This window comes from Amyelois transitella, chromosome 26, assembly GCF_032362555.1.
Source record: "Amyelois transitella isolate CPQ chromosome 26, ilAmyTran1.1, whole genome shotgun sequence".
NCBI classification, from domain to species: Eukaryota; Metazoa; Arthropoda; class Insecta; order Lepidoptera; family Pyralidae; genus Amyelois; species Amyelois transitella.
The window spans coordinates 1,407,969-1,429,406 of NC_083529.1; the positions used below are offsets into that span (position 1 = coordinate 1,407,969).

At 35.8% G+C, this 21,438-nt stretch overlaps 2 protein-coding genes across 4 annotated transcripts in view; one reads left to right on the forward strand and one right to left on the reverse strand.

The window, feature by feature from the left end:
* LOC106136019 (uncharacterized) overlaps positions 1–9,360 on the forward strand; it is a 29,309-nt gene extending 19,949 nt beyond the window's left edge. For all 3 annotated transcript variants that reach the window (XM_013336448.2, XM_013336449.2, XM_013336450.2), the window contains exons 14-15: positions 573–756; positions 7,806–9,360. In XM_013336448.2, the coding sequence (XP_013191902.2) occupies positions 573–756; positions 7,806–7,952 (331 nt within the window). In that variant the 3' untranslated portion in view covers positions 7,953–9,360. The remainder of the gene's footprint in view (positions 1–572; positions 757–7,805) is intronic.
* A 9,718-nt stretch (positions 9,361–19,078) lies between these two features.
* LOC106136011 (serine protease inhibitor 27A) lies at positions 19,079–20,798 on the reverse strand. The gene has a single exon (XM_013336439.2). The coding sequence runs from the start codon at positions 20,644–20,646 to the stop codon at positions 19,435–19,437; it is 1,212 nt and encodes a 403-aa protein (XP_013191893.2). The 5' UTR covers positions 20,647–20,798; the 3' UTR covers positions 19,079–19,434.
* Positions 20,799–21,438: the final 640 nt, after the last annotated feature.

Consider the following 21,438-nt stretch of genomic DNA (forward strand, 5'->3'; position numbering starts at 1 on the left):
GACATTTTAGGCGACGGGCTGGCAACCTGTCACTATTTGAATCTCAATTCTAGCAGTAAGCCTACGAGTATCAGCTGAACGTGGCTCAATGCTATCAGTGTTTAAAGACTGATGGCTCTGTCTACCCGGCAAAAGACATAGACGTGATCATATAAATGAATGAATGATTTGATGATGATGAATTTGCAAATTAAATATCTTTTTATTTTGTTTTGCGTCGTGTTGTTCCAATCCCTTTAGAGTATGACCACTTCATCTCTTTGCCATGGATATCGTAAAAGGCGACTAAGGAAATAGGAGCTCAACGAGAGCAAGCATGCTGGTCTGGTTGTAAAGAAAACACATTGTGTGTGCCAGATTTTCTTTCCGTGCAGATTTTAAAAGTCAAATCAAGCGAAAGCCTTGGAATTTTTCTTGTGGACAACGGCTAGTCATTATTTGAATCTTAATCCTAAAATTCTCACGGCCAAGCTCGGCCTTGCAGTCTTGACAAGACTTACAAGACTCTTTCTACCCCGTAAAGGACACAGACGTGATTACATATATGTATATGTATCGTTATTTTGTATCAGGGTACCAGCAAATGGCTACTACTTCTTCGTCTTCAACTCGGAAAACGAGGTCCAGACGAACTTCATCAAAGCCAAGTTCGACCTTCAGAAGACCAGATATGACGTAGCCAGGACCGCTTTGAGAGAATGCAAGAACAGCACTGAAAGATGTGACCTCCCTTTAGACATATTCTCGAGTCAGAAGGTAAGCCGCCGTGTGGTTCCCGGCACTATTACAAAAAAGAATAGGACCACTCCATCTCTTTCCCATGGATGTCGTAAAAGGCGACTAAGGGATAGGCTTATTAACTTGGGATTCCTCTTTTAGGCGATGGGCTAGCAACCTGTCACTATTTGAATCTCGGTTCTATCATTAAGCCAAATAGCTGAACGTGGCCATTCAGTCTTTTCAAGACTGTTGGCTCTGTCTACCCCGCAAGGGATATAGACGTGATCATATGTATGTATGTATGCAGAAGGTAAGTTTAATACAAACATACATAAAATCACGCCTCTTTCCCGGAGGGATACGCAGAGACTACCTCTTTCCATTTGCCACGATCTCTGCATACTTCCTTCGCTTCATCCACATTCATAACTCTCTTCATACAAGCTCGGCGGTTTCGGGTACTTTTGACCTGACCCTTTACCAGGACGTCCTTAATAAAAGTAAGTTTATTATTCATTGGGATGTCATTAAGGGGATGCAAAATTCCTATTTTTACTTAAAGACCCGACTAAACGTGGCTTTCAGTCTTTGTGAGACTGTTGGCTCTGTCTACCCCGTAACGGATAAAGACACGATGATAGAAATGTATGTACGTACATATTTAAAGACCGTGTGGTTCCCGGTACCAATAAAAAAAAAGAATAGGACCACTCCATCTCGTTCCCATGGACGTCGTAAAAGGCGACTAAGGGATAGGTTTATAAACTTGGGATTCTTCTTTTAGGTGATGGGCTAGCAACCAGTCACTATTTGAATCTCAATTATATCATCCAGCCAAAAGGCTGAACGTGGCCAATCAGTATTTTCAAGACTGTTAGCTCTGTCTACCCCGCAAGTGATATAGACATGATTATATGTATGAATCGTACACTCAATATCGTCGTAATAATACAAAATAATAATTATTAATAGACTGGTCACAACTAACAACTAAATAAATATGGAATTCGCATGCCAATCAAACAGTGTTTGCGTCTGACATCATGTTATTACAACGCGTTACTTGGGTCAATGTGTACAAAGCGGTGTTCACATTGAACAAATTTTTGTTTGTTTGTAAACTCTTTATTGCACATAAAAATAAATAAAACAAATTACAAAACAATTATTGGATTTAGAATAATATGTACAATGGCGGACTTATCCTCAATGGGATTTCTTCCAGTCAATTTTCATACATACATACATACGTCTATATCCCTTGCGGGGTAGACAGAGCTAACAGTCTTGAGAAGACTGAATCTCATATATGTACGACTGAATATCATTAAGCCAAATAGCTTAATGATAGAATTGAGATTCAATAGTGACAGGTTGCTAGCCCATCGCAACAAAAACAGAATCCCAAGTTAGTAAGCCAATACCTTTGTCGCCTTTTACGACATCCATGGGAAAGAGATGGAGTCGTCCTATTCTTTTTTGTATTGGTTCCGGGAACCACACGGCACTAACTAACTAACTAAAAAAATTTCATTTATATAATTTCGTATTTCAAAACTTTTATTCATTATTTTGGGACATTTCAATATCACTTAATAATTGTCGTATCTTTTGGTTTCACAACATTGGTTGACGTCAAATAAATAACTTAAAACTAAGTTCATTACCGCTTCCAAAGCTCAAAAAAAACTAATCTCGGTTTGGGCGAATGGTTCCACTGGCAGAGAATCTCGGCGGCATTAAGTCCACCTGTTTTACATTTTTCGTGCATAAAGTTTAATTAAATAAATAAATAAATACCCAAGACCCAGGTCAATCAGAAGAAGTTACTTTTCCATCATGACCCGTCCGGGGATCGAACCCGGTACCTTTTAATTAAAATTAGACGCGAGAAAGCCAGTAAAAGTCTTCCTTGATCTCAGAAATAAATATAGGACGGTTATACGAGTATGTTTTTATTTATTATTTATTGTTATAATTACAATTTGTAAAGTACAAGTACCCGAAACCGCCGCATGTAGAGAGTTATGAATGTGGATGAAGCGAATGAAGTATGCAGAGATCGTAGCAAGTGGAAAGAGGTAGTCTCTGCCTACCCCTCCGGGAAAGAGGCGTGATTTTATGTATGTATGTAAAGTACAATAGGCGGACTTAATGCTAATAGCATTACGAGTATAATCTACCATTGGGTTAAGCAGAGAAGTTATGTATGGGTGAAAAAATAATAATATAATAAACATACTTAATATATATACTACAAATACTATAAACCAAACAAATAAACATGAACTTTTTCTTCAAGAAGAAATAAAATAAAAAAGATTTACTTACCCAATTGTCAATTTTATTACAACAGTGTAAACGTGCCCTATTGTCCCAAGTTTTGGAGTGCCGCCAACCAGTAAAAATGGTGTCTGTTGCCTAGACAGAGACTACGCGAAGGCCTTTCCTAATGTTCCTATCAAACATTGAATAGACGTGATGACAAAAACTTAATTTTAGATAATTCCATTTTGTAAGACTACTATTTTAACCGCAGCGTGAATTTAGCGCTACCTACAAAAGTATTAAAAAAAACAATTGGCAATAATTGTTCAAAAATTACAATTTAATTAATTTTATTTTTCAAATTTAAATACAAAATCTTTATTTATTATTATGGGACCTTGCAACATCACTTAATACTTGTCATATCTTTTGATTTTACAACATTGGTTGACGTCAAACAAATTACTTGTAACCAAGTTTGTTTACTACCGCTTCCAAAACGTCAGTGCAGAAGAAGCGGTAACAAACTGCACTGCAGCATTTTCTTCCATAACGTCAATTTCACAATTATCCAAACTTTAAATAGAAATGCGGACGAGAGAATAAAATAAACTAAGCGGCCCCTGCGCTATACAATTTTAAACAATTTGTTCAAACAATTAAATGTTGTTTGATGTAACAACGAATTCATTGTGAAAACGTTATCTGTTAGAATTCCAACTATTTTTTGGATAACAGAACAGACGGTTTTTCATTGTATAATTATCAAAAGAAATACTTGAAATATTTAATCATTGGGAATGTAATTAGATAAATATAACATAACAAAATGTATAGTCCATATCGTTAGGTTCTGTAAAAAAGGTAAATTATCTTAAAAAAATCTTTAAAAAAAATACATATATCACGTCTATATCCCTTGCGGGATAGACAGAGCCAGGAGTCTTGAAAACACTGAATGGCCACGTTCAGAAATTTGGCTTAATGATAGAATTGAGATTCAAATAGTGACAGGTTGCTAGCCCATCGCCTAAAAAAGAATCCCAAGTTTGTAAGCCTTTACCTTAGTCGCCTTTTACAACATCCATGGGAAAGAGATGGAGTGGTCCTATTCTCTTTTGTATTGGTGCCGGGAACCACACGGCACTCAAGTGCTTTAAATCTCGTATCAGATTTAATCTCAACTCATATAATTGGTTGATATAACACCGACACATTTATTTGATGGGAGTGGTCTCAATTACATTTAACCACTAAACCGATTTGGGTGAAATTCGGTACATAGAGAGAAAAACCCTGAGGAAAAAAAACACTTAAAAAAAAGGAGATGAGGTTAAAAGAGGGGATGAAATATTGTCGGTGAACTTTTACCCCAAAGACGCGGGCAACAGCTAGTATCTTTAAAAAAACATACGTCAGCTGTAGATGTGGCTTAGTGATGGAATTTATATTCAAATAGTGACAGATTGCTAGCCCATAGCCTACAAAAATAATCCCAAGTTTATTAACAATCGTAGTTCTTCCATCCGAACACTGTCTCCTACTTTTTTAACCCCCGATGGTAAAATGACGAATGACGGATGTCGTCAAAGGCGACTAAGGGATAGGCTTACAAACTTGGGATTCTTTTTTAGGCGATGGGCTAGCTACCTGTCACTATTTGAATCTCAATTCTATCATTAAGCCAAAAAGCTGAGCGTGGCCATTCAGTCTTTTCAAGACTGTTGGCTCTGTCTACCCCGCAAGGGATATAGACGTGACCATATGTATCTATGTACATATGTATATGATCAAAATGACCATCCTTCTTATCTTCCCCATGGATGTTGTATAAGGCGACTAAAGGATATGCTAATGAGTTTAGGATTCTTCTAATAGGCGATGGGCTAGCTACCTGTCACTATTTGAATCTCAATTCTATTATTTAGCTGTACAGCTGAACGTAGCCTTCTAGTCTTACCAAGACTGGTCAGCCTTCCCCGCAAGGGATATAGACGTGACCTTGACGTATGTATGTATGTTTTCAAAAAAAAAAATTTAATGTTTATTAACCTGGCTGAAAAATGATCTATACAAATAACATGTAGCTGTCTTTATACACCTCCATTGAATTCAGATAATCGCCATTCATCTCGCATCTTATTCACGCTAATCCAGGCTTATGGCAGGCTAGGGTTATACATACATAATAATCAGCAGGATTATTTGTCCAGCTATAATTTTAGGTGTTCGGCCTGTCCTTTGCATCTTTAATTACATATAAATAGTCACGTCTATATCCCTTGCGGGGAAGACTGACCAGTCTTGGTAAGACTAGATAGCCACGTTCAACTGTACAGCGAAATAATGGAATTGGTTGGTTGAAATCCCAAGCTTATTAGCCTATCCCTTAGTCAACTTATACAACATCCATGGGAAAGATATGGAGGATGGTCCATTCCATGCTTTTTATATTACGAGTCGAACTCACTTTCATCATTTGGCGATAAAGCTGAACGTGGAACTCAATCTTGTCGAGACTGTTGGCTCTGTCTAGCTTGCAAGGGATATACATACATACATACATATGATCACGTCTATATCCCTAGCGGGGTAGACAGAGCCACCAATCTTGAAAAGACTGATAGGCCACGCTCAGCTGTTTGGCTTAGTGATAGAATTGAGATTCAAATAGTGACAGGTTGCTAGCCCATCGCCTAAAAGAGGAATCCCAAGTTTGTAAGCCTATCCCTTAGTCGCCTTTTACGACATCCGTGGGAAAGAGATGGAGTGGTCCTATTCTTTTTTGCAATGGTGCCGGGAACCACACGGCACAAGGGATATAGACGTGACAATATATGTATGTACAAGTATGTATGGTATTATCTTTCAGCAACCCTAGGCAGATATACCAGATGTTGAAGTCAATGACCCGAAACTAAATTTTACACGATCTTCTGAAGGTCAAACGTTAAGTGGCGTTAGTATATTTGTAGTAGGTTCTTTACTGTTATTTGACCTATCAGATCAGTTCATATTGACTCTGGAACGGTTAATTTGTCTGCCAATAAAAATAGCTATGCCAATCATAAAACTATAAAGTCGTTCACCGCCAATGTAGACCTTGCAATAACGTTTTACAATTCAAAATTAATTACTACAGGTTTTTATTTTACGCGCAGCGTCACACGCGCGATTTTAGCGCCGCCTACAAATGGTTTTTCGCAAATCCCAACGGGACCATACTTTTTACCGGAATGAAAAATACCCTATGATCTTCTCCAGACTTGATTATATATATATATATATATACATGTAGCGGGAGCGATGATCCGGCTCGACCGCCACCAAAGGGAAGATCTTCCGCCAGGCTAGGTGTTATGCCTGGGGAACCGCGCGACAGACGATGTTGTGTCGGAGGTTGTATGTATATATAGCTCCAATCCTTGAAATCTCTGAAATCGCGTCTTAGATTCTTCGCTGCTATTGGTTGAGCGCGTCAATTCCTTCGCGATGATTGACAGTAGTTGTTTGATTGGATGTTGTTGACGAGTGGCGTAGAGATGTCGCCACAGTTATATCAAAATTTCAAGATACGTTCCGTAGATAACGAGTGAAGAGGTAAAAAACAAATAAACTTACTTAACTTACTTTACAATTTTAGTTGGAATGAGTTTTAGATAAAAGCCAATTAAAGAATAGGCTTATAAACTTGGGATTCCTCTTTTAGGCGATGTGCTATCAGCCTGTCACTATTTAAATCTCAATTTTATAATTAAACTGTTGGTCCTGTCTACCCAACAAGGGATAAAGATGTATGTATTACGTAGGTTGGTAGATATTTAAATTGTATATATTCTATTTTTGGAATTGGCAATGAAACGGGAGATCAAAGTAAAGTGAAAACAGACTCGCTGAAATATCTGAAGAGCTATAAAGACTGCAATGTGATTGAAATTCTTGGTATAAATCCCATTCATACATACATATGTTTACGTCTATATCCCTTGCGGGGTAGACAGAGCCAACGGTCTTGAAAAGACTGAATGGCCACGTTCAGCTGTTTAGCTTAATGATAGAATTGAGATTTAAATAGTGACAGGTTGCTAACCCATCGCCTAAAAAAGAATCCCAAGTTTGAAAGCCTATCCCTTAGTCGCCTTTTACGACATCCATGGGAACGAGATAGAATGGTCCTATTCTTTTTTGTATTGGTGCCGGGAACCACACGGCACATCCAATCCCATCCATAGATACATAGGTATAATCAAGTCTACCAAAGCCGGGCTACCAAACCAGCACGAAGGCTTAAATCTTTGTCTAAATTATGTGTATAGAATAGAATAGATTTATTGCCAAAATTGGATACAAGGTATCACTTATTGACGTCACATCACTTAAATCTAATTATAACTACTACCGCTTCCAAAGCGCATGTGTAGAAGAGGCGGCGGAACAAACTACACTGCAGCATTTTCATCGGACGTCAATTTACAAATATAGATCTCTTGAATCTCAATAATGAACAAATGCGCATTGACTACATTAAAAACATGAATGAATGTAGAACTATTATAATTATTTTAACTAATTATATAGGTTGGGTAATATTATTTTTTTTACCGTCGAGCTTGCATGTAAAGAGTTATGAATGTGGATGAAGCGAAGGAAGTATGCAATGATCTTGGCAAGTGGAAAGATGTAGTCTCTGCCTACGCCTACGGGAAAGAGGCGTGATTTTATGTAGGTATGTACGAGTATGTAGGGTATGTAGGTAGTATTTTAGTTGTATAGAAATTGTAATAAGATAATGATTCAAACCTATTACCTTTTTGCAGGTGGTCCTGGAAGTACCACTACGGAACAACGACTCCCTGTGGAACGAGCAGTTCGTCATAGTCTCGGAATGTGAACCCAGGACCTCCGTGTACTTAGCGTGCGTTATCGCCGTACCAATTCTCATTCTAGTGTTCGCTTTCCAATGAAATGATAGGAGTGAAAGAATTTTGGTATGATACATACATACATAAAATCACGCCTCTCTCCCAGAGGGGTAGGCAGAAACTACCTCTTTCCACTTGCCACGATCTGTGCATACTTCCTTCGCTTCATCCACATTCATTAATCTCTTCATGCAAGCTCGGCGGTTTCGGGTACTTTTGGCCTGACATTTTACCAGGACGCGTTCGTCTAGGTCTTCCCACTTCGACCTGTTCCTCCACTTTTAGTATGATTGAAGCATGAAATACAATAATGATAATTGAATTTTCAAAAATCACAACAAAATACGTAGAAAAAGATATGAGGAGTGTCTTTATAAAGGCTACTCATTTCTAGCCACATACAAACCTCCGTAGAAAAGCGCGCGAGAAATCGTTTTTATCGCGCGAAAAACTACAGCTGTTTCGCTTTTTATTATGACTTGAAACGGGACAGCGATAGTTTTTCGCGCGAAAAATACATAAAATAATTTATCAAAGAAGGCTTTAGGCTGTATAACATCACGCTGCAACTATTAAGCGCGATGAATGAAAAATGTGAAAAAAACGGGGTAAATTATTCATCCTTGAGGGCTTCAATGATGCCCAAAATAACTATTCCACGCGGACGAAGTCGCGGGCACAGCTAGTAATTTAAATAGGTAAAGTTTTAATGTATACACAATATTATACATTGATGCCTGAATTGGTGATTTTTTTCTTTGAATTTGAAGAATCGGTGCGAAATAATTTAGAAATTCTCACGCTATTGAAACCTACACAGTGATATTAAATAAGTACGTTATTATTTAAAGGCAAATTTAGTTCACAAAATGGCTGTTTTTTCATAAGGTTAGTGGCCCTTCGAGGCATGTAAAATGTGATAATTATGTGCTTTTACGTAAAAGATTAGGGTTTGGATGGTAACTTAATAATTTTTTAAATATTTGTGCAGTGAGCGAAAACTACCTAAAACGTATCTAATGTTGTGTACTTTTCTCTGTAAACCACTGTACTCGTCGAAAAGTGTCTTCAGTGGTTATTTTTAACCAGTACCTTTTCACGCAGCGTGTACATAGAAATCGGAATAGTTTGAGACAATAGAAATGCTATATTGTAGATATTTAAAACTATAAAAATTGTGTGTCCTTTTGAAAACAATTGTAAAGTCTATCAAAGAGTGAAAACATAATGTGATATGATAGTGTCACAGTCATCTCTCACTGTTTCATATTATTCCGAAATCTATGAATTCTTTTATGATTTTTAACCTCTCCGTTTTTACATAGTCCGTCCAAACTGATATCCTGGTAAATAACTTGCTGATATAGTTAAAAGCTAGCTTTTAATTAATATTAAATTGTTATAGGTAATTATAACTACTAGTCATTAAGAATAAATTGTTGTTAATATATTTTTTTTGTTTTATTTCAGTCCTTAAGCTATCAGCTCTCCTTAAATTTGTCTCAGTTTCAATCTTAAAAAAATGGCCATACGCAAGGTAACTGTTTATATATTGTCCACATACATACATATACATAGACATAGGGACCCCTAGTCCACAATCAGTTGATCATTGATGATCATGACCTAACATAATGTCTCATTCGTGACACGATTCAGAATAATTACATGTTAAAAATATTTAATTATGCAAACACTAGACAAGGTTCTAACCTCGATGTGAGTCAAGCCTAAGTAACAGTTAAGATGACTTAATGCAATGTCAAATGGTTATGTCAACCTTTTTGACCGCGGTTATTTTAATTATATACATACAGTCACATCTTTATCCCTTACGGGGTAGATAAATGTTAATTATTTTATTTTTTATTTATGACTTTATATTTGTACGCCACTTTGGCAAAATACAGAGCACCTTAATTGTATTGACATCTTTGTATTCACCTGTATTTACAAATAAATTATTTTGATTTGATTTGATTTGTAGACAGAGCCTTCAGTTTAAATGTGTCTGAAAGGCAAGATGACTTAATGTAATGTGAAATGGTTATGTCAACCTTTTTGACCGCGGTTATTTTAATTATATACATACAGTCACATCTTTATCCCTTGCGGGGTAGACAGAGCCTTCAGTTTAAATGTGTCTGAAAGGCAAGATGACTTAATGCAATGTCAGATGGTTATGTCAACCTTTTTGACCGCGGTGATTTTAATTATATACATACAGTAACATCTTTATCCCTTGCGGGGTAGACAGAGCCTTCAGTTTAAATGTGTCTGAAAGGCAAGATGACTTAATGCAATGTCAGATGGTTATGTCAACCTTTTTGACCGCGGTGATTTTAATTATATACATACAGTAACATCTTTATCCCTTGCGGGGTAGACAGAGCCTTCAGTTTAAATGTGTCTGAAAGGCAAGATGACTTAATGTAATGTGAAATGGTTATGTCAACCTTTTTAACCGCGATTATTTTGTTGCGCGCCGTGTGGTTCCCGGCACCAATACAAAAAAGAATAGGACCACTCCAACTCTTTCCCATGGGTGTCGTAAAAGGCGACTAAGGGATAAGCTTACAAACTTGGGATTCTTTTTTTAGGCGACGGGCTAGCAACCTGTCACTATTTGAATCTCAATACTATCATTAAGCCAAATAGCCGAACGTGGCCTATCAGTCTTTTCAAGACTGTTGGCTCTGTCTATCCCACAAGGTATACAGACGTGACCATATGTATGTATGTATGTATGTACGTATGAATGAATGAAATTTGAATGCTCGAACGCACATATTATATCATCGTCTTTAAAGCAATGCGTCTTAACTTTTTTTCACGAGATGCAAGACACAGTCGCTCAAGGTTTTTATTGTATGGCATTGGCATGTGTTAATTTTACTATTCGACGGGTGTCACTCGTACATACATATAATCACGTCTATATCCCTTGCGGGTTAGACAGAGCCAATAGTCTTAAAAAGACTGATAGGCCACATTCAGCTATTTGGCTAAATGATAGAATTGAGATTCAAATTGTGACAGGTTGCTAGCCCATCGCCTAAAAAAATTGATCTCAAGTTTGCAAGCCTATCCCTTAGTCGCCTTTTACGACATCCATGGGAAAGAGATGGAGTGATCCTATTCTTTTTTTTTTGTATTGGTGCCGGGAACCACACGGCAACTCACACTGTCGTGTCGTGACACTCATACACGCCATAAATGCATTCTCTCATTGTAGTCTGATCATTGTTATCTGTTTGTATGTTCCGGCATCTATGTTATCTATACATACATACCTAAATATATTCACGTCTATATCCCATGCGGGGTATACAGAGCCAACAGTCTTAAAAAGACTGATTCAAGCCACGTTCAGCTGTTTATATTATCTATTATAATAATAATAAGCATGCGTCTGCGTAATGTTAATCTATACTCGTATAAGTATTTATTATAAAATATTCATAACACAAAACAACATAACTACATCAAGAAAAGAAACATTACAGATTAAAGAGATCTATATTTGGAAATTGACGTCCGGTGAAAATGCCGCAGTGTAGTTCGTTCCGCCGCTTCTTCTACACATGCGCTTTGGAAACGGTAGTAGTTATAATGATGTGACGTCAATAAGTGATACCTTGTATCCAATTTAGAAAATAAATCTATTATATTCTAAAGAGAAGGGGAATGAGATGGATGTCGTGAAAGGCGACTAAGCGAACAGGCAATATTCTAGTATTAACACCTATCACGACTCTTCTATCACATATCACATAATAGAAATAACTTATTCCTGTCTTTTAATTCCACCAGGAATTGCGGTCAGATTAAGGACACGATCACATATTATAAAAACAATTTAGTAAAGACAATGTCCTAAAAATATTAGCAATCGATTTAAATCCACACTTGACCTATTTAATTTTGAAAATGATATAAAACACTATTCCAACATAACGCCTGCTTGCTTAATTAATTTAGATAAGAAAGATAATGAATCTGTTTGCGCGTTTACTATCATGTTTTACGCACGATAAAGCAAATATGGCTGACTCATTTTATATTTCGCGCCCATCATTCTTCTTATTCATAAAATGTTTATGACATAGTATAGTGATGATCGCATTTTTGATAACAATATTTAGGAAAATCAAGCCCAAAATCGATAAACAAACAGTTATTATTTTAAGTGTCGTGTGGTTCCCGGCACCAAAAAAACTCTCTCTCTCTCTCTCACTCCCACTCATTTCGATGGATGTCGTAAGAGGCGACTAAGGGATGGGCTTTTAAATTTGTGATTCTTCTTTTAGACGATGGGCTAGCAACCTGTCACTGTTTGAATCTCAATTCTATCATTAGCCAAGCAGCTGAATGCGGCCCATCAGTCTTTTCATGACTGTTGGCTCTGTCTATCCCGCAAGGGATATAGACGTGATTATATATAAGTATGTGTGTAGGTTTTTCATTTAATAAGAATATTGTTTTCATTCATTCAACATTCATTTTTTCTATACCTACTTCACGGCGCAGAGTCTTAACTTTTTTTTTTACCTAACTGCATGTTAACTTACATTAGAATAATGAAACGTGAAGGTACCTTTTACGAGGACGTGTAAAATTACCGTTTTAACTATTGAACGAAATGAACGAAAACAACATAGAAATGTGAAATTGTGAAAGTCTCGCTTTACCTAAATGCCGGTCATGCTGCGCATTGAGATATTAAACTCAATTGTTATTTCGATTTGAATCTGTAAAATATATTCGATTTGCCGTGTGGTTCCCGGCACCGATACAAAAAAAGAATAGGACCACTCGATCTCTTTCCCATGGATGTCGTAAAAGGCGACTAAGGAAAGGCTTACAAATTTGGGATTCTTTTTTAGGCGATGGGCTAGCAACCTGTCACTATTTGAATCTCAATTCTAACATGAATCCAAACAGCTGAACGTGGCCATTCAGCCTTTTCAAGACTGTTGGCTCTGTCTACCCCGCAAGGGATATAGACGTGACCATATGTATGTTATTTCGATAGAATGTGTAACCATGATCCAATATGAGTTAGGTTCCCCTGCAAAGATGGCGGATGTCAGATGGGAGTCGCTTCGTGTAAAAACCTGAATCACCGAATAAATAGAGTCGTAAAGGCGTTCCTCGGGCTCCTGTCTAGAAAGGCGAGGATCTAACCCGGGATTATCACCAGATATAATAAGGTACTAGATATGTACTTGTGTAAATTAATGTAATTGTGTAAATTCCTGTGAAATAAAGATATAACAAAGAAACATACATACTTATTATCACATCTATATCCCATGCGGGGTAGACAGAGCCAACAGTCTTGAACAGTCTGATAGGCCAAATCAAACTGCTTGGCTCAATGATAGAATTGAGATTCAAACAGTGGCAGGTTGCCCATGGCCCAAAAGAAGAATCCCAACTTTGCAAGCATATCCCTTTGTCTGAAACGACTGAAAGGTCAGATTCAGCTGCATCAGGTTTATGATGAAATTGAGATTCAAATAATGACAGGCATATAACATCGCATACAAAAAGAATTCCAAGTTTACAAGCATATTACAGAGTTAGTATCTCGTAACACAAGTTTCGAACTTTCTTCGAGGCTTACTCAAAAACTCAATTTGAGGCTCAATCAATCAAGTTTAATTTGTCTCGTATATATTTATTTATTTAAAAAAATATCCCTTTGTCGCCTTTAACGACATCCGTGGGAAAGAGATGGAGTGGTCCTATTTTTTTTCTATTGTTGCCAGGAACCACACGGCACCATTCAATACGAAACTTTTCAATACTAGATATTATTATTTACAAGGATATTCAAAACCTGACCGTCTGAAAAGGACCACCCAAATAAAACGACATAATAGCATAATATAATGTCCGCACGTGCATTGTCAGAAGACAATAGGTATTAAAATAACAAATCTAAATACATGCCTATCAAATGGTGCATGACAAATTGTTAATGTCAAATCACCCGGAACTGACTTCAATTCCTGAACTGTACAATTATATTTTGTGCAGGTAGGGTAAACCAGAGAGTGATTGCCCACAGGCAGTGATTGCCCGTTTTTAGAAAAAAAATCTGAATCAAAGGTTGTGTTCTCACTTGTTTCGAATATAATTTACTAGGTTACTCTATGGTCAATTTATAGTAGATTTTAAAATTGATAAGTGTTAACACTGAAGAAAAAAAAACCATTAAGGTATATTTTGTCAAGACGGGTGAACGTGTAACTCAAACAGGTAAGCTTTTTAGCAATTTTCTTAAGGAATTACTTGCTTAGAGGTTCATTTTTTTTAAATTTTATTTGATATTTCATTATTGGTGTATGGTTATGACGAAATCATAAGTGTTATGTTATGTTTTTAATGAAAATATTTGAAATCAGATTAGATTCAACGGTTTTTTAACGGTGGGCAATCGCTGTACGTATTTCGGCATATTTTTAGTTATTGCCCACCATAATTTTAGTGATTGCCATGGTTAATATCTATAGTTATTGCCCAGGGCAATCATTATCGGCAATTTTTTGATTAAGTCAGTAATGTTGCCGTCACATTTATTAGCTTAATGGCTTGCATACGCGCAATAATATTGTCAATATTTTTTTCACTATGTAATATTGTCAATATTTTTGCCAAACATACGCAATAATATTGACAATGTAGCAAATATTGTTAACATTATTTCGTGGGTGCGGGTAGCCAATCGCTATGCACAACATCTTATTGGCTGTTATTGTTTTATTTACAGTATGCCAAAGACATCAAAAATGCAATATAGCAAAGAAAATTTACAGAAAGCTATCGAGGCTCTTCAAGATGCTTCTAACAATTTGTCTACAAGGCAAATTGTTGAAAAATACTGTGTTCCGAGGTCCAGTCTCCGCTACTATATTAAAAATCTGGGACATAAAACCAGTTTAGGACTGTAGGGATCACATTTAAATAGTTGTAAATACTATAAATAAATAAAATTATATGTTAGTAACAAACGGACAACCGTATGTATAAAAACTCATACGCGGATCACCTTCGTCCCGCCATAAATTCGGTGAACAAGTAAATTAAAAAATGTCTGTTTGACAAGAGTCAAGTTTATTGTATTTTTTGGCCCGTTTGTTCCTATACATTTAAAAAGTAATTTAAATCTTTCATTTTATCTTATATCCTTTCCCCTCTTCTCTTACTCTGATTGCGCTTCAACTTCAATCAGGTTAGCTTTAAATCTATTGGTACAGGACCATCTTTACTAATATTATAAAGCAGAAGAGTTTGTTTGTTTGTTTGAACGCGCTTATCTCAGGAACTACTGGTTCGAATTGAAAAATTATTTTTGCGTTGAATAGACCATTAATCGAGGAAGGCTTAAGGCTATATAATATCACACTGTAACTATAAGGAGCAAAGAAATAATAGAAAATGTGAAAAAAAACGGGAAAAATTATTCATCCTTGAGGGCTTCAATAATGCCCAAAATAATTATTCCACGTGGACGAAGTTGCGGGCACAGCTAGTCACCTATACCTATTAATGTCTGAAGAAAGTCGTTTGGAGGATTGGATAAAAATATCGCTAGAAAAGGATTTCCTCGAAATAGACATTTTAGACTCCGTGCAAAAGTTTTTGGAAGAAAACCCGCGCCCTAATTCGTTTTTTTTAAATAAGCCAGGTGATGGTTGGTGGAAGGCATTTTTGAAGAACATCAGAAGGAGTGACAAAAGTTCAAAGTCTAATTTATCATTTAAGGGTACTGGGCAATTAGTGTAAGCAATGGGCAATAACTGTACATTTTTGGATAATTTTAAATTTGTTTATTTATTTTCTAAGCCATGTAAGTTTTGACTAAAAATCGTTAACACTTTGATGGAGATCTTATTTAGACATAAGAAAAAAATTATAAATGGTTGAAACTTGTAATACTTTTTTTATAATTTGAAGCCAAAGTGTTTGAAGTCCTTAAGTGGGCAATAGCTATACGGTTTACCCTATTTGTGGACAAAATATAATTGTACAGTACAAAGGTTCCATAAAATCACGCCTCTTTTCCCGAAGGGTAGGCTACATCTTTTCACTTGCCACGATAAATAAATGTCGCAGAGAAATGAGGATATCAGAGATTTCACAAAATCCTTAGGTATACCACGAAATCACGGAAGATGGTGAATATTCCTATTTAATACATGTTCTTACTAAAAAATTATTAGTGATATGACAAAATACTATTTCAATCTAGTGATATATTATTTCACTCATCTAAATCTAGTGAAATAAAGCATGAAAAAGGTTCGTGCTAAGTCCTTTTAAAAGTACATACATACATAATTATTAACCTAACCTTACCTAACCTAAACTTTTTTTTACGTGTGGAAAGACCTTCGTCTACCCGGCCGGGTACGGGAAGCCGGACGGGTTACGTGGGGCTTGAACCTACTAAAACCACACGGGGCCATCGCCTACCGCTTCGTTGTCAGGAGTGTGAGCTGCCCTCGCTCATATTCCTGACGCGGCGGCCGCTTCCACGGCGGCTTCCTTCCGCTCCCACTTGTGTCCGTTTGGGTAGAGAGAGGGAGAGAGATACATTGGACGATTTTTACTCGGAGGTATCCGTTTTTCTGACATTTCATTAAGTGAAACGACATTTCACTGACTATTTTAGTAAGAAGGCGTCGTAAATAAGAATATTCAATATATGCCGTGATTTCGTGATATCCCTAGGGATTTCGCGAAATCTCTGGTTACTTTATTTTCCTGCGACATAAATATATACGGTTATTATAATTGCAGTTAGCATACTTACATACATATGATCACGTCTCTATCCCTTATAGGGAAGACAGAGCCAATAGTCATGAAAAGACTAAATGCCACGTTCAATTAATGACGAATTGAGATTCAAATAGAAGTAAATTAAAAAAAAATCATAAAAGCCCAGCCAGACTTGTCAGGAAGTTGTATGCTATAAATAGTCTATCTTTATAGCAGATCTCGAGGTCATATTAAGGAAAAACAACTAAACTCAAATATTTTGTCTATTTAAGTGCAATGTGTGGTGTGTAAGCGCCGTGTGGATCCCGGCACCAATAGAAAAAAGAATAGAACCACTTCATCTCTCTCCCATGGATGTCGTAAAAGGCGACCAAGGGGTAGGCTTATAAACTTGGGATTCTTCATTTAGGCGAGGGGCTAGCAACCTGTCACTTTTTGAAACTCGATTCTTTCTTAAAGCCAAAAGCTGAACGTGGCCTATCAGTCTTTTCAAGACTGTTGGCTCTGTCTGCCCCGCAAGGGATATAGACGTGATTATATGTATGACTGTATGTAAGTGCAACGTCACATAGCTTGTACACAAGTTAATTAATTGTACCTTTGAATAATTTGCTACATAGTACATACATATTGTCACGTCTATATACCTTGCAGGGTAGACAGAGCTAATTCGACCACCGACGCTTGATGGTATGTATGTACCTATATGTATAAAACTATTTCAGCATCAATTGTATCTCGTATCGATATTTCGGTAAGCATAAAATTAGGTTTGCGTTACTAAAACGAAATATACATAAATTATGTGGAGCAAATAATTATAACGCACTATATTTAAAACGAATTTCCGGCGCTGTAATTCCCCGACAAATTATAATGTTATTGTAACCTACTAAGATTTATACAAACATCAAATCTCGCCTCTTTCCCGGAGGGGTAGGCAGAGGCCTCATCTTACCGCTCGCTTACTCTGAATACATCTTCCGCGTAAGGACACTGAACTCTCTTCATGCTATGATCCGTTTAGGGTACACTTGACCTAGTCTAAAATGTACCCAATATGGTAAAGGTTCATTTGTCCTAATATATTACGATTCCAACCAAATTATTGCAGTTAAAATTGTAGTCCGAAGCTTATATACCTACCGAATAACAAAAAAAATGACATTTAGAATATTCATTAATTCAAAATTTAAGATATATAAATTACGCAAACGCGTATTACTGTGACATATATAGCTTATATAATAGCTTTTTAATATGCATAGCTATCCTGTCTTATGAATCTACTTTATTACCATATTATAATAAAACAGTAGATGTAGTAATATTTATATAGGTTAATAAAACGAAATTAATTGATGCTTTATTGTAAACATACAGTAAAGAACATACATACATATAGTCACGTCTATATCCGTTGCTGGGTAGACAGAGCCAAAGGTCGTGGAAGGACTGAAAGGCCACGTTCTGCTTCGTGATGAAATTTAGATTCAAACAGTGACAGGTTGCTAGCCCATGATACTATAGGTATACCAAGTTTATAAGCCTATCCCTTAAACGCCTTTTACAACATCCACGGGAAAGATATATGGAGTGGTTCTTCTATTATAAAAGGCCGGAAAACCACCAATTAAAGACTTGATAATGTGTGTATTTTATTTTTTCACGAAAAAATAACATCTGTCACGCTAGATTTTTTTCACTATGTAAAAATACTATCACGTTGTTCTCTATGATATATTGATATGATTAGAATATGAGATTATACCTTGATAATGTAGTAACAGATATGTAGGTACCAAAAAGTCTTTATTGGGTCGCTAGCCTCAGAAATCCGTATTATTATCCTTACATCTTCACCCGGGGTTCAGAAATCCTTATTATCCAAGTGTTTCATGTCCTTACATCTTCATCATCAGGTGTCCTCCCCAGGTGAAAATGAGCCCGGGGTCACAGATTGTAATCTGTGCCTAGGGTTCACCTTTGAACATAATCCTGGTTCGGGCAGGTCGCGAACTTAGTCGACTAATATAAATAAAAATAATATAATATTGTGAAATGAATAAATATATATATAAAAAAATCATTTTCAGCTATGAAATTACTTTGAATTTTCAATAGGTAACATAAATTAATACGATGATATTATTTTTAGATTTACTTTTGACTCTCTGTCATTAGAGCATACCTCAGATATAGCAAACTGATTTAAAAAAAATCTAATACCTAAATTTATGAAAAATAAAAATAGTTGGATCGACTACTTTTTGAAAAAAGAACGTATAATAATACCAATCAATGATTTATGAAATTCAAACTAATTTATATGCAAATGGGTTTAGTTTACTTTACGAAAAAAAAACGTGTGCTGATAATTATTTATAGTTTTAAGCCAGAAATGCCAATTTATTCAAATTACATTCACACATTTTAAAGTATAACATAATTAAAGAACATAAGTTTATTATAATTATTTTTGATAGATTTTTAAAATGACTAGATTGCGCAAGCTGCTATTGAATCGTTAATGAAAGAAAACAATTAAGTATTAATTAATATTATAAGCCATAAATAATTATTAATATCACATTCTACTCTACTTTGAATTAAAGTTAAAATGCTTTTATTAACATTTCAAATAAAGACTTCACATTATACTGACAAGTAAATTGACTTAATTCTTTTCCACTATCGAAATAATTATTACATTCAACGAATAAGTCAAAGCTCATTCGTACACTGTAGGCTTACCATACATACCGGCAAATAGTATAACTTCTATTTCTTTATCAATTAGCATAAATACAAAGGGCTTATTGGCAATAAAATCTGATACTTCACTACTATTTTGATAGAGATTCTCCACAGTTAATGATCTAGCTTGAACACCTTCTTCGGTAACTTCTACATCAGCCACTTGTGTCAGCATTGATGGGAAAATTGTATAATCACTTATACCTTTGAACTCAGCGTTGTTTGGACTAAACATCCTTCTAGCACCCAAATCATAAATCAATTCAGGTATATTATCAAATTCGAAGCTCATTTTGAATCTGGGTAATTCCAAATTTACATACTTCCCACCAGAACTCTTGAACATTGTAAATATTGATTTCAATTCTATTCTGCGCAGTGAATAGAAGAAATTCAACAAGTGCTTCTGTTGTTTCGGTATGAATACCAACATGGATATCCTTTCGTTCGAGCAAGGCAGTTCCAAAACTCTCGACTTTATCACCGGGATGTAAGTCACGTTGAAGTATCCTGACTGTCTCATCATATTCACTTGCCCCACCTTTACTCCTGATAAAGAATAAAAGTCTTTCACCTGCGTATACTGCTTTTGAAAGGCAGATTTCCAACTGCCAGTAAAATATAACACTCCAACGCCTACTAAATATGTGGAATTGAAATAATCTGGATAAACTATACTAGAAACTTTACCATCAGTTTCTTTTTCGATGAAATCATTCGTTCCATCAGCTACTTTATCGATATTATTAAAATTGTATAAAAGAACTTTAGTATTTTTCAGTTTTTCAACGTTTCTCACGAAACCTTTTTTAACACCGAACAGTTTATCTATAATAATCACATTTCTAAGTGTAAGATCGACTTCCAAGTCTGAATTCATTTTGTTTATTAACTTCTTCCACTTCTTCTTCAGACATTGTAGTGTGGAATGTTTGGTCACTGTTAATATCTGTTTTAAAGTCTTCTTCCTTGCGCCTTCCGCTAATGACGTTAGTTGTAACCAAGTTGCCAAAGGTGAGAAGACAAAATCATCAGCTTTCGTATCTTGTAACACACTGTCTAATAATTTCACTGAAAAATCGTATGACGATCTTTTAAGTACATCCAAAGTTCGGTAATCACTGCAGAACTTACTGCATTGGAAAGTTGACATACACGTAAGTATTAAAACTATTTTGAACAACATCGTTAAGTTTTAACTTTAAGAATTTTAATTGACTTTTTTCTGTAATATCTTCGTAGTTACGGTTTTATGGTAGCATGTTTTCGGCGCGAAAACCGCGCTGACTTTCCAGTCGTGCGATCGTGCGCAGGAGTATTTTAGCACTACATTCGACGGTCTCATGGCAGAGCAACTTGTGTGTTACAAATTAAAAATGGTACAGGTAAATACACAGATTGGACAAAAGTGAAAACGGACCAACTTTGTAAAATATCAACATATAAAACATACATAAAAGTATATGTTTAATTGGTATGTTTTTACGAATATATTTAAACTCAAAACTGAGATTATTGAATCGAACCTTAGACGATGAACATTGAGGTCTCATGACGTCCCGAACCAACGACCGATTTTTCAAACATTCTTCAAAGCAAATATTCTTCTCAGAAATCCTAGGTTTAAATCTGAAAACCAGCTAGAAAAATAATCAGCACTTAAGAGGATATACCAGTTGCATATCTTAAAGCAACATACTCTAGGTTGCGAAAATTAGTCACAGTATTTGAAAACATTTGGGTAAGGTGGTTGTACAATACACGGTTTACACAGACGTAATATACCTAATACTAACTAGGAAAACTAAAAACAAAATGAAACATTGAAAAGATATCGCCAAAAATTGTTGCTGTTATGCTTATTTAAGCGTAATTCGTTTAATTTTTGTTGTACATTTCTAGTAAAATAACAACTTCAATTTAAAAAAAATTGATAACGTTACCCACGGAATCTTTATTTTTTTACCAGAGTCAAAAG